Source organism: Aythya marila (genome assembly GCF_965140915.1).
Source record: "Aythya marila genome assembly, chromosome: 8".
NCBI classification, from domain to species: Eukaryota; Metazoa; Chordata; class Aves; order Anseriformes; family Anatidae; genus Aythya; species Aythya marila.
In genome coordinates, this window is record NC_139049.1 from 6,794,006 (window position 1) to 6,808,406 (window position 14,401).

The window sequence follows — 14,401 nt, forward strand, 5'->3', positions numbered from 1 at the left end:
GGTGCCGGGCAGCCTCGCTCTGTACCGAGGCTGTTTCTCCGCTTACATTTTCACATCCTAGCGGTTCGCCTCCAACGACTTTTAGCGGGGGGACGTGGCGAGCTGCGGGCCCGGCCGGCTGAGGGCTGAGGCCGCAAGCCGCCCGCAGGGAGAGCGGGGATGTCCGCGCCTCCGGGCCGAAGCAGGTGGGGCTGAGCCCCCGCCTGGGCCCTGGCTGTGCGGGCTGCGACCCCCGCTCTCGCCGCACCGCCCGCGGCCGCTCCCGGCAGCCCGGGGGGCTGAGGGTCCCCAAGGGAGAGCAGCCGTCGGAGCACGGCCCCGCGGGCTCGCCGGCAGGCCTCGGCTCGCCTGGGTGCCGCGCAGCGGTGGGGAGCCGTCGGGGAACCAGGTGCTGCTTTCCCTGCCGGCCCCGCTGCGGGGAGGCGCCCCGGGACTTCTGCTCCGGGAACGGCACCCGCGTTTCGGGAGAAAGCCGGGGGAGAAGAAAATCCCGAGACCGGACAGGGCAGGTGGGAGCCGCCGGAGTGGGACGGGACGGGACAGGACGAGACTGCCGCCTGTGCCCCGGCGGAGGGGCTCTCCCCGGCCACCCCCTCGGGTCCGGCCCTAGCCCCCGTCCCCGAGCGCTTCGCTCCCCCCCGTGGGCTCAGTGTCATTCCTCCGGGAAGGCTTTGGAGCCCGTTCAAAGTGTACATTGCAAAGCTGCTCCGCGAGCTATCGCCATAGATGAAAATACTTTGGAGTGGTTATTACACATCCACGTTTCTCCGAAGTAACAGTTTAGGGCAGTACACATTATAAATGATACCTGGTCCCTTGTGGCTACATTTAATTTAACATGGAGTTCCAGCTCTCACGATTGCCTTGAGCAACCTTAATTACCCTTTCTTCTAATCTCTTCTCCATTCCTTACTAAGTTCTCCAAACTTTTTTTTTTTTTTAAATGTGATTTCTCTCCTGAGTTTGCCTGCCTTGTTCTGACTTTGCCTGAAGGTCTTGATTGACGCGTGTAATTATAATTATAAAAGATGATGGCTCGGGGAGCCTCCAGCAGCCTTGATTAGTACAAGGATCAAGACCTGGAATATTTTATACTTCCCTATTTAAATGTATGTACATTTACATTAAAAAAACGCCGTCTAATTTTAAATAATCTGAAGCTTCTTCCACCTCTCTGTTTTCAAGGCGGAGGGCTCTGTGTGATGCTATTTGAAGGCAGGCTCCTATTTCTTACAGCTTCAAAGAGGCCACAGAACCCGGGCAATTTTTCCCCTAAGCGGGGACATTTCCATCTCTGAGGATCTGCTCGATGAGCACCAAACAGCACGCTCCCTTCTACCTCCGCGCAGGGAAGTGCCCCGAAGGTTTCATTTACCTCCCCAGCAAGCAAACTCCAGCGAGAGCTTTTTGGCGGGAGTGTTCAAGACAAACTTCGCAGAAACAAATGAGAGAAATTAATGAAAGACTGGAAAGTTTCTGCTGGGAAGTCTAAATGCGACGCCAATCAAAAAGACTCACGGGGAAGTCTTTAAGGAGAGAAATCCGCATCCTCTCCCCCGTCCTCTCCCACTGAGCGCTCACACGTGCAGCCCCAGAGTCAAGCTGCGCAATCGCTCCCTGAAACCAGTGGCTTCAGCCAACCTGTCCCGGCACACCGCCCGCCCCACACACGGCCCCACACACCGCCCCAAACACCACGGCCCCACACACAGCCCCAAACACCGGCCCAGCCCCGGGGAAATGCCCCGGAGCAGGCAGCGGGGGACAGCGGGCGGCGTGCGCAGGAGCCCTCTGCAGCTGCGGCGTTTGTAATGCGTGTGCGGCAGCATCTCACACACCCCTCCGCCCAACTTTACGAGACTGTTTGTACCAGGGAATATGCATTTATCACAAGCTTTTCTTTTCTTTTCTTTTCTTTTCTTTTCTTTTCTTTTCTTTTCTTTTCTTTTCTTTTCTTTTCTTTTCTTTTCTTTTCTTTTCTTTTCTTTTCTTTTCTTTTCTTTTCTTTTCTTTTCTTTTCTTTTCTTTTCTTTTCTTTTCCCCTTTTTCCCTCTTCTCTTCTCTTCTCTTCTCTTCTCTTCTCTTCTCTTCTCTTCTCTTCTCTTCTCTTCTCTTCTCTTCTCTTCTCTTCTCTTCTCTTCTCTTCTCTTCTCTTCTCTTCTCTTCTCTTCTCTTCTCTTCTCTTCTCTTCTCTTCTCTTCTCTTCTCTTCTCTTTCTCTTCTCTTTCTCTTCTCTCTTCCTCTTTCTCTCTCTCCCCGTGTCTTCACCCCTCCCTTGCTTCCTTGTCACAAACAGATCACCCCTGCGCTACAAAGGGGAGGGTTCCTTGAACCCTTCCAAATCGCATAGCCAACGGGCACTTCTCCTGACTTTGCCGAGGAAATGTTGTGTTTAATTCCTAGGGATTCATTTGGGTGGAGGTTGTTAGTGCCTCCGACTCAGGCTTCAGAAAATAATCTGTCCCTTCTAGAGAACTGGAAAAAACAACCCACAAAAACATACTTTATTTTTCTGCAATGTTTTTGATCCGCTGTCAGCGAAACGGAGTGGGTGCTTCGGGCTGAAATACTTTCTGTAGTAAAACGCACACCACAGAGGATCACTTTCCAAAGCCTGTTGCAATTTTTTTCTGCTGCGAATCATTCTCTGCTGCCTTACGGAGAAGTCGATCCTCCCTGGTCCGGAGCAGAGAACATTTCCAAACAGTCAATTATTGACTGAGCAGCTATTTTTAAAGCCCGGCCGAGCTTACCGCCGCACGCTGGAATGCGCCGCTGCCTTATAAACACCTGGCACCGAGGGGTGATGCAAAGCTCGGGGATACTCCAGAGCGAGGAGCGTGTCGGGCCAAGTGGGTGGTAAAGCATCTCCGTGATTGCCCTGCTTTTATTGCTCAGTGACTCACCGCCGAGGTGGTGGAAGGTGGCGTGAGCCCTCCCCGCGTCCTGCCGCCGCTGCCCCGCTGCTTGCTCCTGCCCGGAGCCTGCCCCGGGGCCGGGGGGCAGCGGAGGGAGGCCGGAGGCTTCCCCGGGCCGGCAGCCCCGGCAGCCTTCGCCACGCGGCGGCCTTTAGGCAGGAAGGCACCCCGGGATTCACAGCCTGCCAGATTTTGGCTTTTTTTTAACGACCACCGCACGCCTGCCACCGTAGGCAACGCGCGTCCTAGCGCAGCGCTGCCTGGACCTGTTGCCGCTGGCGGTGCGGGGGGGAAAACCTCGCAGGGGACCCACGCCGGGTCCCACCCGCCCGGAGCCGAGCCGCAGCCCCGGTGCGGGGCGGTGCGGGGCGGTGGAGGAGCAGCGCTGCCCTCCCGAGCGGCCCCTGCGCTGCGCTGCGTCCCCACCAGCCGCCGCCTGGAGAGATAATTGATTTCTGTCCTGCGCAGGCAGGCTTAAAAATGAAATTTCTTTTTTTTTTTTTTTTTTTTTTTGCTCAGGCAACTGACCTTGATCTGCCGGCGGAAAAAAAAAAAAAATAAAAATGTTTAGGGCTGCTTCTTCCCCCGCTCTCACAAATATTAATTGTGGTTTGAAACTTGGAAAACTTTATTTAAAAAAAAAAAGTAATTTAGTAGCTGATCTTCATCATGAACATATCTCAGCTCGTATATATATGTATCACACAACGTATCTCAGCTCATATATATATATCACACGATTTCTCCACTCATGAGTGTATAACCATGAAACAAACCATGGAAAGATAAAATAGCATAGTTTATACTGAGAATCTTGATAAGGATTGTGCACGTAAGCACGTCTGTTCAGTATGTATAAGAATCTATTAATATATATTAATATCTAATGCTGCATGCATTAACTATGCAATATCTATCATGTACTCAGATAGTATATGAGTAAACTCTGTGCATTAATAATCACGTGGCATGGGAAGCCGTAATGTTTTTCTCCACACTGCAGCCGAGCACAACTCTTGCTGCAGATAATTCTTCCCTTTCACCCTATATAAAGGCAGCCTGAGAGCTGACCTTTAAATTACCCGCACGGACGAGTGGCTGGAGGCGTTTTGGCAGCATTGGAGGTTTTCCTCTGGAGACCACAGGCATCATCCTTGATATTATGCCTCATGCATTTGGGTATTTAGACTAACTGGAAAAAAATGGGTGTAAATACTGCAAATTCTGTAAATCGCTCGTTTGCAGTATAACAACGGGAGAAGTGTTTAAGGAGAAGAAAATTGCCTAAAAGTCAAAACTAGCATCAAAATGTCCCTGTCATAAACTGCCTGTGACCTGGGTCTTGCAGCCCTCACATGGGCAGCCCCAAACCGATCACTCCTGGGGAAGCTTTGCCCACACCATTGCTGGCCAAAATCCTCATCCAAACTTTTAAAGGAAATCTTTGCTGTCTTTGTTAGTCATAAGAAACTGCATTATATATGCACTCTAGTAATAATAATACAGAAAAATAAACCTTGCCAAACTCAAGAGCATTAATTATATCATAATACTGTAAACTGCCTGAGGACATACATTAAAATTAAGATGGCAGTAAGTATTATACAAGATGAAAAGCCTCACAGTAAGAAACTGCAAGTAGATTATTTTTCCTGCTCTATAACTATTTTTTTTTTCAAGTTAACGAAACAGTTATTTCTGTTAAATAATCATAGCTAGTGCTTATAAAAGTTGCATAGGATCCCTAAAGCCACTGAAAGAGCAGGCTGATTAGAGGAGAAACAAAACTAGCCGAGTAGCTTTGTATTGCCTAGGAAACTGGTAGAGGAAAAAACCATGGCACTTCCATCAGCATTTTCAGAAGTCCCTATGATGATCAACATCTGGCAGATAGGACGTACTGCTAAGATAGTGTGGATTCCAGATGCCTTTTTGACTATTTGACCCTAAATCTACAAGCAAGTGTGGGCAAAGCTTAGTGCCCACTCACACTCCATCTCCGGACTGGCTGTGTTTGCTCTCTGAGGGGCAGCTCCAGCCCCGTTTTACTCAGTGGAGGAGCCCTGTTTGCATTCACAGGGGCTGGATTCATTCATTCACTCATTCATACCGCACATCAAGTCATGCCAGCTGGGTGCACCCACCGGCCCCACGCTGGTGTTGCGGGTGCCCCCACCAAGGCACCTTCCAGCCTGGCCACGAGGGGCTGGGGCCATGGAGGTCTTGCCAGGGCCCCTCCTGAGCTGCCTCGGCTTGGAGGGGAAAAAACAAGGGAGGAGTTGGGAAGGACTCGACAAAAGTGAAAGTCTGAGGTGGGATTTACCCTTAAGAACACCTGGCCCTGGTGCAGATTGTGCTTACACCCTGGGAGGACAGCTTCTTCTTACTCTCCAAGAGCAAATAAGAGTAGGATCCATCTCCTTCCTACCTGTTCCCCCTACCCTCAAGCAGAAGCCCACAGAGTGGTGCCGGTCACATTTAACCCTGAGCAGTACGTGGTGGCCAGGTTACACACGCCGAGTTGGGTGATATCAGGGATGCCACCATGACCTCTGGCTGTGCGGTGACACACACGAGCAGAACCCTCCCCAGGCCCAGGACACACAATTCCAGAGTTTCACAGGCTTTAGACCTGCTTTTCCTGAGCCACGCTTAATGAACCTGATCTGGTATTTCTGCAATACAGCACACGTGTGAGCGTGTTTTGGAGGTATGATGACAACAGTGCTCTGATAATTTATGTCTTCTACCAATCTGCCCCTCACATCCACATGGTTTAGAGAACCCAGGCCTGCTGGTCTTTTGAAGACTATGAAGATGACATTTAGCTGGTCAAATATGATGGAGAGGAGTGTCCTATTTTCCCCTCTCCAGGTGCTGTGGATGGGATACCTGAGGGCACTGCCAGTGGGACCACGTGGCTCCCTACGAGGAGAGGCACCGGGATCCCACCCCAGCACACTGCCAGCCAGAGGGCGGGTGGCTGTGGGCCTGGTGGTGCAGTCCATGGGGTGTTATTCTCCTGCCATTCAGTTGCAGCCCAGCAAAGCTCGCTGTGGCGTTGGGCATGATCCTTGTGCAGGAGGTGTGGGGCAGGAGGAGGGAATGAGAAGGGAGGTCCTGGGGTCTGGCTGTCTGGGGCACAGCCAGGTCCCAGGTGGGAGCCCTTCCACAGACACCCTCCCCTTCCTTGGGATAAGCAGCAGCTCCATCCAGGAGATCAAGACCAGGTTCCAGCTAGCTTTGAGGCTATTTCCTGCAGCTGTTGCTGCGCCCTCCATCCCCACAGCCCCAGAGCCTCCCTTGATGGCGAGGTGCCCATATCACACCCAGCATCAGGGTGAGTGCCTCGCCTGCACGCAATGACGCACTACGGGGGTAAGAGGAGGAGAGCAAGCCCAGGTGCCCACACGCGGGCCAAAGCTCCCTTCTTTCATCCTTGCCATAAACCACTGTGCCAGGCACAGCCTTGCAAAACCACGGGCGATGGGACCTGCAGCATGGCTGGGCGGGCTTGTACAGGCTGAGGAGCCCCCTGCTCTGTGCAGGAGCCGTCTCCTTTGGCACGCCACCTCCGGTGCCGCTGGGGCTCAGCTGCAGCCGCTGCAGCCCTGGCAGCCGGGGGTGCAACGCTCCTCGTGCCGGCAACCGGAGCAACCCGCACCCGCCTGCTTTCCCAACGGAGAGCGGGTGCCCTTCCATGTGCTGCTGAAAGCATTGGCTTCTTCTCTGCACTAAAGCATTAACCAGCTTTCACTATCCGGCCCACCCCCACTGCATGAATATATACCTGCGGGTTTAGATATTAAAAGGCATCTGCATTTAACATCTGTATTGCTTACAGAAAAAAGCATGAAAGCATTCCTGAGGTTTTATTCAACAAGAACAGTCAGGACAGGAGCAGTTTAAATCTGTTGATAAATTTGTGCTTTTCACAAATGTTTACACACACGCACGATTTCATAGTTATTGGCAATTGTAATATATTAAAAATGCTACCTATTATCCAATGATGTATTTGATAATCACATCTCTGGAGAAAAAAATCATTCACCCAGTCATCAGCTGCTTTCTTACATTTTTACATTGCATCATAAAGTTCTCATTAGCTTAAAACCACGTGTAAATTAGTCGGTTTTGTTTCCTTGCCCAATCACAATGATTTTTTTTTTCAGTTTGGGCAGCCTCAAGTTTAATATATGTACGCAGAGTCATCAAAACAGAAAACTGTTACTTACCGACTGATGTAAGTCCATGTTTTATAGATTCCTGTATGATGGCCGTGTGAGAACTAGAAGACATTATTAAGTGTAAATATACGGTACCCTTGGGTGCAAGGTGTACAGCATTGAGTACGGAAGAGGTGCAGCCTGTAAACTTTTCTGGCCTTGAGACCCAGGCTATAATAACCTTCAGTGAAAGTCGGCGTGATGAACAACAACAAAAAAATTATCCAAGAATTCAGAAAGTAACAAGCGTGTCTTTCGGTGGACTCTGTACTTTTTCCAGCATTAGTGACCTGCTGTAAACCATGTATCCCATTTCATGATAGTCTCTAATCAGAAGAATTGGAACTTGTGATAGGTTTGGCCCCGTCACGTGATTTTGTACAGCTTGATAAGAGGACCCTGTTATAAAGTGACAGCAAAAGAGATAAGAACTCTTGGCAGATAATGGCAGAGAAATGATTAACCTGGAATGGAGAGGTGCTATGAAGCCCAGAGAGTGGAAGGTTGTAAAGTTGTAGGGTCATAAGATCATACTGAGTGGATGAAAAGCCATACCAATGTAAGTGTAATGACTATAAACTCAGACTTGTGACCCGTCTTCCTGATGTCATCACCTCTTTGCACAGTGGACAGCAAGCACGGTCGGTTTGGCTTCTGTAAACACTCTTTGGATGGCAAAGCAAGCAAGCATTAATTCCTTAAAGGAGGCTTGAGAATGTGCCTGGGATTCAGCGCCCTGACTGACAGCAGGCGCGAGCCTCTGCTGGCGGCTTTGTCAGACACAATCACTTTATTGCCCCCGTCCTCGGGCTGGGGACAAGCCCCAGGTTGTGGCCGTTCAGCTGAAGGTGTGCGCTGTTCTCTCAGCGAAGCGGGAGCTTTACGGCGTGGCTAAACACCGAGACCCCAGGATTAAGATACACAGACAGCACTGTGCTCACCTCTGAGGCTGCTGAGGTACGAAGCGCACTGCCAGCACGTCAGAGGGCTGCCAAGGGCTGCTCTGCGAGCGGCGGGCGGCTGCGCTGGGCTCTCGGCTCGGCTGCGGGCATGCGGGCCGCAGGGGAAGGGGATCTGTGGGGGCACCCCAACCCTCCCGGGCTCCCTGCGGCCATGGGGCCCCTCCTGGGTCCATCGTGGTGCCCGCAGCGGTCGCTGCAGCCTGGAGTCTGGAGTCTGTGGGCACTTCCCGAGAGCAGGCGTGTGCCTGAGTGCTCAGATGATATTGGATATTTCAGGTCTGTTGAAAAAGAGAGAAGTTATCCCACCGTGGGCTGGATCTGAAGCCTCTTGAAGTCTGCAGGTTTTTTTTTCTTGAAACTTGTGGAGGGCTGCGAAGCAGCATATGCTCTTTCATATGCTTTCTCGCAATGGTTACACTTTGATGATAAAGTGGCAGGCAGGTTACTGAGGGCTCACACTGAGCACCCTCTCAGGCTTCTCCCAGTTAGGCCTGAGCAGGCCTCATAACGGGGTTGAAGTGGCAAACCCCAGAGCTTGGGCATTATGGCCTGGAGCCCTGAAGTACCAGTGGTCTGTCCGTGCAGTGCTGGCCCTCTCTATAGCCCCCGGGTGAGGGTGGCAGGCTGTGGAGGGAAGGCCTCATTTTCCAAATTCTTACTGAACAACTGCACCTGAGTTTCGTATGCTTTATTTACCATGCCAGAGTGTACTACTCACACACTTGTTCACTCAAATGAGTGCCAGTCATAAATATTCACTGTTTATGGTACATGCAGCAAGCGAAATCATACAGACCTATGCACCAAAAACTTCCAGAAGTCAGGTTTCTCTTCCTCCTTTTTACAGTTGTAAAGTGAGCAAACTGTACCCAACTGCCTCTCAACAATGCTGTGAATTATTGACTTGTAATGTTTATGAAATGCTTTAAAAGCAGAAGCATGCAATGCTTGTGTATCTTCCTATTTATTACAGGAAAAAATAAATTGCAAATCAGGTGAAACAGATACTATGAGTGTTTTTTCAGGGTCACTGATAATTTTATCTAATTAGATTGACTGAAAGCTGGAAGCCAGCTTTTACAACAGCTTTGATACAAACCTAAGGAATCTGTCTCTCTGTCTATTCTATTTCATTTGATCATCAAATAGGTTTAAAATCCTATTCATAAAAAACACGAACAATGATTTATTCCATCAGAAACAAACAACCAAAACCACGTGTCTTCCAGGATGGGAGATAAAATAGGAAGGCAGAGCTGCAAGTGATACTGAGGCTAGAAACTTTCTACTGTGGCATCGGAGACATTGCTGGAGCACTGCTGGCCCATGTACAAGGGCTTCTATAAAGGAATCTGCCGTGTGTGGGGGAGAGAGATACTAAATCATAGGAAATATAAAGAAACTTCATGCTTTTGGCTTCAAATTCTGTCATTCCTTTCCTTTCTTGCATCAGTATCAAATGTCAGGGTCACTTAAAAACGTTCGTTTTTTCCTTTCTGATACTTTGTCTCCATGGACAGAAGAATGCGTATGCCAGGTGCACAACCAGGCAGACTTTCTTTGCCTCTCTGTGTACCTAGTCCAGTGGTGGAAAATAAACTCACAGGAAAACTCCAGGACAATCTGTATCAGCCCCTGATCCAGCACCTCTGTACATGTATATTTAGCAGTGATATGTTTGGGCTCCAGCTGAAAAAGGATGCATGTAATGAGGCATATTTGTTGCACTGAAATAAAGTACTCGTGCTTATGGCTGAATACTTTGCTTGCTCAGTAATTGAGAACTGTAGCCTTTTCATGTGGAAGTCTCTGGTAAAAGCCACTGGTCTTACTGGGATCAGCTTTTCCTAACTGGGGCTGCAACATCATGAACTCATTTTATATCTGTGTTTTTCAGGTATTTCATTTTAATTATTTCATTTTAATTATTCTATTCTATTTTTATTTTCATCTGGAAAGGATGAAACAAGACTTTTGGAAGGTAGTGTTATTATTTCACATGTGCTTTTCTGTCTCTGTTTTTTTTTTTTTCATGAACATAGGTAATTGAAAACCATTTACTGTCTTTTTTTTTTTTTTTTTTTTTTTTTTTTTTCCAGTTCTTGTATGACGAAATTGTCCCTTGTTTGTCCCTCAGACAAATGTCCCTCAAAGAAAATGTACCTGATTTCAAAAGCTTGGCAACAATCCCTCCTTTGACTCTTGCACATCAAATTGTTTTGCAACCATTTACAACAAAAATGGAATTAGAAGGAATTTCTCCTCTCATGGACATTTTCATAAATAGCATTTAATCTGGGCATGTGAGGATGGTGAGAAACAAGCTCTGGAAGTGGCTTGACAAATGAACAGAGACCTTTTCAAAGAGCGTTAATCCCTGGCTTGTCCATGTTGGTGTCAGTTTGGTGAGGTCTGTCAGCTTTCCTTGACATTTTGGATGTAGTTTTTCTGAATCCAGTATATTCCTCTTTGCCTTTCTATGGCACCTCAAAGTATTGTCAACTTTATTATCAGTACTTTTCAGCAAAGCTAAACTTTCAGCACAGCACACATCAAACGAGGGACAGAATCCTTGTGAAAGTCCAGGGAAAACGTGGCATTGACCCTGGCATGGCACCTACAGGCCCCAGCCATTATCTCCTCCTGAGAGTAGGCCAGTTGGTTTCAGCTGGAGCTTTGGTTAGGTGGAAAGGGATTTACAAACTCTATTCTATTGCTCTTCAAAAACTTTTCTTCATTTCAGTCATTCTGATAGTCTTCCTGATCTATCACATTCCAAGTTATTTTGGATGCTTCAGTGTATTTTCTCCACCTTCATGAATTTTATTTTATTTTACATGTGCAAAACTGTGGGACTGAAAATAGTCTTATGTCTTTTCCCCAGTAGTTCTGTAAAAGAAATTAAGAGAATCTGATCTATCTGTTGTTCTTCACCTTCTGGGGTTTTCAGTGAAGTAATTATAGTACTGAAATGTAAAAGTTCTCATTTATTAAATCATTTCCACCAACTGATTCTCAGTTACTCTTTGGTCGTATGGTATGACTACACTATTCATTGTCTTGCTTCTTTTCCTATACTATACTATAAATATACATTTCTTATATGTAGTATATAAATATAGTATATTTCTTATACTATTCTCTCTATACAAATGCTGTTATGCTTATCACCTCAATAACAGAATGGAATGGCATTAAAATACATTTTGGTATGTGCTACACCTTATGCGTGATTTTCAGCATATTCACATTCAACTCTGGTGAACAGCAGCATGGTAAGTTCTTTGTGGGTTTCCCTTGAAAAAAAGAGAAAAATGTTTTTTTCCCTTGAAAAAAAACATTCAAAGAGATCCATCGATCTCTTTGAATGTTTTAGTCTCTTATATGCTTTTGTTCTCTGCTTGGATGAACACAAAGCAGTAGAAACCGTATTTAGAGAGGAATAATAAACTGTAGAAATTATAAAATTACTTCCTCTGATTTTTCCTTGCTAATTACTTACAGCAAGTTATTTCAGTGAATATTTCTGCTAATAAAATAATATCCAGAAGAGGAGGTAAATGCAGACATTTTAAAGTACTTTCTTAGTGCAAATGAGCAATCCAGAAGCCTTCAGGAGTGCTTGGGAAGAAAACTCTGTTCTGTGCAGAAGGAGCCATACAGTTGTGGGTCACAGCAGTCCTCCTTTGGCCTTAACTGAAGGATTAGTGTTTCGGTGGGGCACAGATTTAGTGCTGGCTCTCTGCATCAGAGAAAATCAAACTTTTACTTAGTGTGAGAGAGCTATCCAGACAAGTTTTATCTGTCTGTCTGCCTGTCTATCTATGTAGGCAGCTTCAATTTTAATTTCTTGCCCAACTCCTTTTCTTCAATAATCTAACTTATTGGCATACAAAGAAAAAAGATATTAATTAGTTACAGAACCTTTTCAAAGCTTATCTAGGAGATATTTACTAGAAATAGGAGCAGAGTATTTGACTTTGTGAGAAAAGAACAGATTTCTGTGAAACAGGCAGGGGGAAATGACTTCCATGTACTGACCAGTAACAGGTGTTGTGAACACATCCGTCACAGCAATCAGGAGCAGAAAGCAGTTTGTCTTTAGAGCATTATTAATAATATATCAGGAGTATGTTATTTTGGAAGGAGGAGAGGAGGAAAAGTCTTAAACTGGATGTCAAGTGGTACTTAAAACCTTTTGAATTTGGTAGCTAAATTCTCTGCTTTTTCAAGATAATGTACATATGCGTGGGGATGACACAGTTCCCTTCCCCCAAACAAACAAACAAACAAACAAAACCCACCTCCCCACCCCCCCCAGAAAAAAACAACCCCCAACATCTTCACTTGAGGCAGGATGGGAGTTTTAAGTCTTGCTTCAGGTGACTACATCCCAGGAGGCCCTGAATGCTCTGATGCATCTCACCGGTTTCTACCTCTGAAAGGAGCTGCACGTGTGCTACACCTCACACCGACTGGATTGCTTGGGGCCGTGGAGTACGCCTGAGCTGAATGCAAATGGAAAGTGAAAGATAACAAAAGCAAGCCGGTCAGTGGCATTTTGTGCCTAAGCAGAGGGTGGTCTCCTGCTGAAACCACGAGCTGGAGGATGTCTGGGGGCTGATGGCAACGCACGCTGGATGGGCCAGCCTCGCTCTGGAGGGAGGAGGAATCAGGGCTTGGTGCTGGTATGATGGTGTGGATCGGGTGCAGATGAGAGCTCTCACTTCTTTCTATCTTCCCAACAAGCAAGTGCAGAAGTTGTTCCATTTTCAAAGCTGACTTTCATTGTGAAGTATGCTGGACAGGAGAAACAAACTGGGGCAAAGGCCATTGAGAAGTAACGATTTCTGATCATTTTATTAATAACTATGAGAAATGTAGCACCTGGCAAGAGAGATAAGTGGATTTTCCTAAGCCCTGTTATAGCCAGGTAAATATTGCTCTGGTTTATGGCACTAATAATTAAACAGCACACTAGTCTCTCTCTTGACAATTGAAAATTTAAGGTAGTTGTTTTCTGGAGGCATATGCTGAAATGTGAGCACCAGTAACTACTTTAGATGTAAGCTTCATAGTAAAATACCGTATCTATTCCGTCCAGCAGATATATTTCACAAGCATATATAGCACTGCAGAAACACAGCTTTTTCATTGTCTTCCAAGTCATCTAGGTACCACTTTGATAAATACAGCAGTTCCTGAAAAATATAACAAATAGACTTAGGATCTGAGAAATACTTCATTCCTTCAAGGACATAGTCGGCCTAGTGCAATTACTTGAAGAATAGATTAGTATAATGTATTAATTAATACTTTTATATCTTTTTATAGAAGGTGCCCAGAGTTTGTTAGACATTATACTTATTTTATTTTAGAAGCTTAGATGACAATACAAAATGCAAATGACTCTGGAATGTAGGTGTCTACGTTTCTGGGGAGAACAGGAGCAGGTGGGATTTCTGAGGAGCCCTGCCTTTCAGGGAGCAGCTCTAACTCAGGCCATTAGTGCATCTGCCACAATACATGTAAATCTCTTCAGTCACTCTGATTGCACAATGCTCAGACCAAATTCTTCATCTTAAACCGGGGTTTCTTGGTACTTCTACCACACCCTTAATAACTGTAAATTCACATTAATCTCATGCTGCCACTGTTGTTCATGCTTTCCTTTAGTTACCATTGCATATCCTCCCTCTAGACTGAAGTATTTTCCTGTGGTGCAGACAACAGCATGCACAATAAGTTGAAGACCTGATCATGACCTCTGAAAAATACTGTATTACAAACAAATATATATACATATATACACAGTAGGAAAAAACTAGTAGCATAATAGTGGAAGGATGATTAAAAATAAGATTTTGTCAGAGCCTGGAGTGCACTAGTAGGCCATAATGACCCTCACCTAGATTGTGATGAGCCTCACCTGGGTCCCCACTCGTGGGCCATAGGTCCATTAAGCCCTTGCCTGGTGCCTCAGAATCTTTCCTGAGCTGTGCTGGATGTGGACCTGTTCCTGAGTTATTTGCATTTTTCTGTTTTGACTGCAGACCTAGCCTTATTCTACTCTGCTTTGATCTGATGACTGCTGGAGACTCTGTAGGACTTGCCACTGCTCTGCTCAACCAGCTCCTGTGCTGTGGGACTGCGCTCTGTTGGTGAGTTCTCTACCCAGTCTATATTGTGGCTGCCTTTGGCTCTTAGTTTGCTGTTGCTTAGGGTGCAGCTGTCCTTTGTTGCTCCCTGATAGCTTTTGTACCATGAAATTACTGTCTCAAGTTCATCTAAG

General features: G+C 46.6%; 1 protein-coding gene across 3 annotated transcripts in view; it reads right to left on the reverse strand.

Annotated features, from left to right (window-relative positions):
• The window catches only part of NR5A2 (nuclear receptor subfamily 5 group A member 2), an 89,476-nt gene extending 82,040 nt beyond the window's left edge, over window positions 1-7,436 (reverse strand). Inside the window, exon 1 of one of the 3 annotated variants that reach the window (XM_082765936.1) lies at window positions 7,157-7,436. In XM_082765936.1, the coding sequence (XP_082622062.1) occupies window positions 7,157-7,220 (64 nt within the window). In that variant the 5' untranslated portion in view covers window positions 7,221-7,436. Of the gene's footprint in view, window positions 1-1,518; window positions 1,537-1,870; window positions 1,889-7,156 lie in introns of those variants that run through there. The other 2 variants (XM_082765939.1, XM_082765938.1) reach the window with 2 other exon arrangements.
• Between the last annotated feature and the right edge of the window lie 6,965 nt (window positions 7,437-14,401).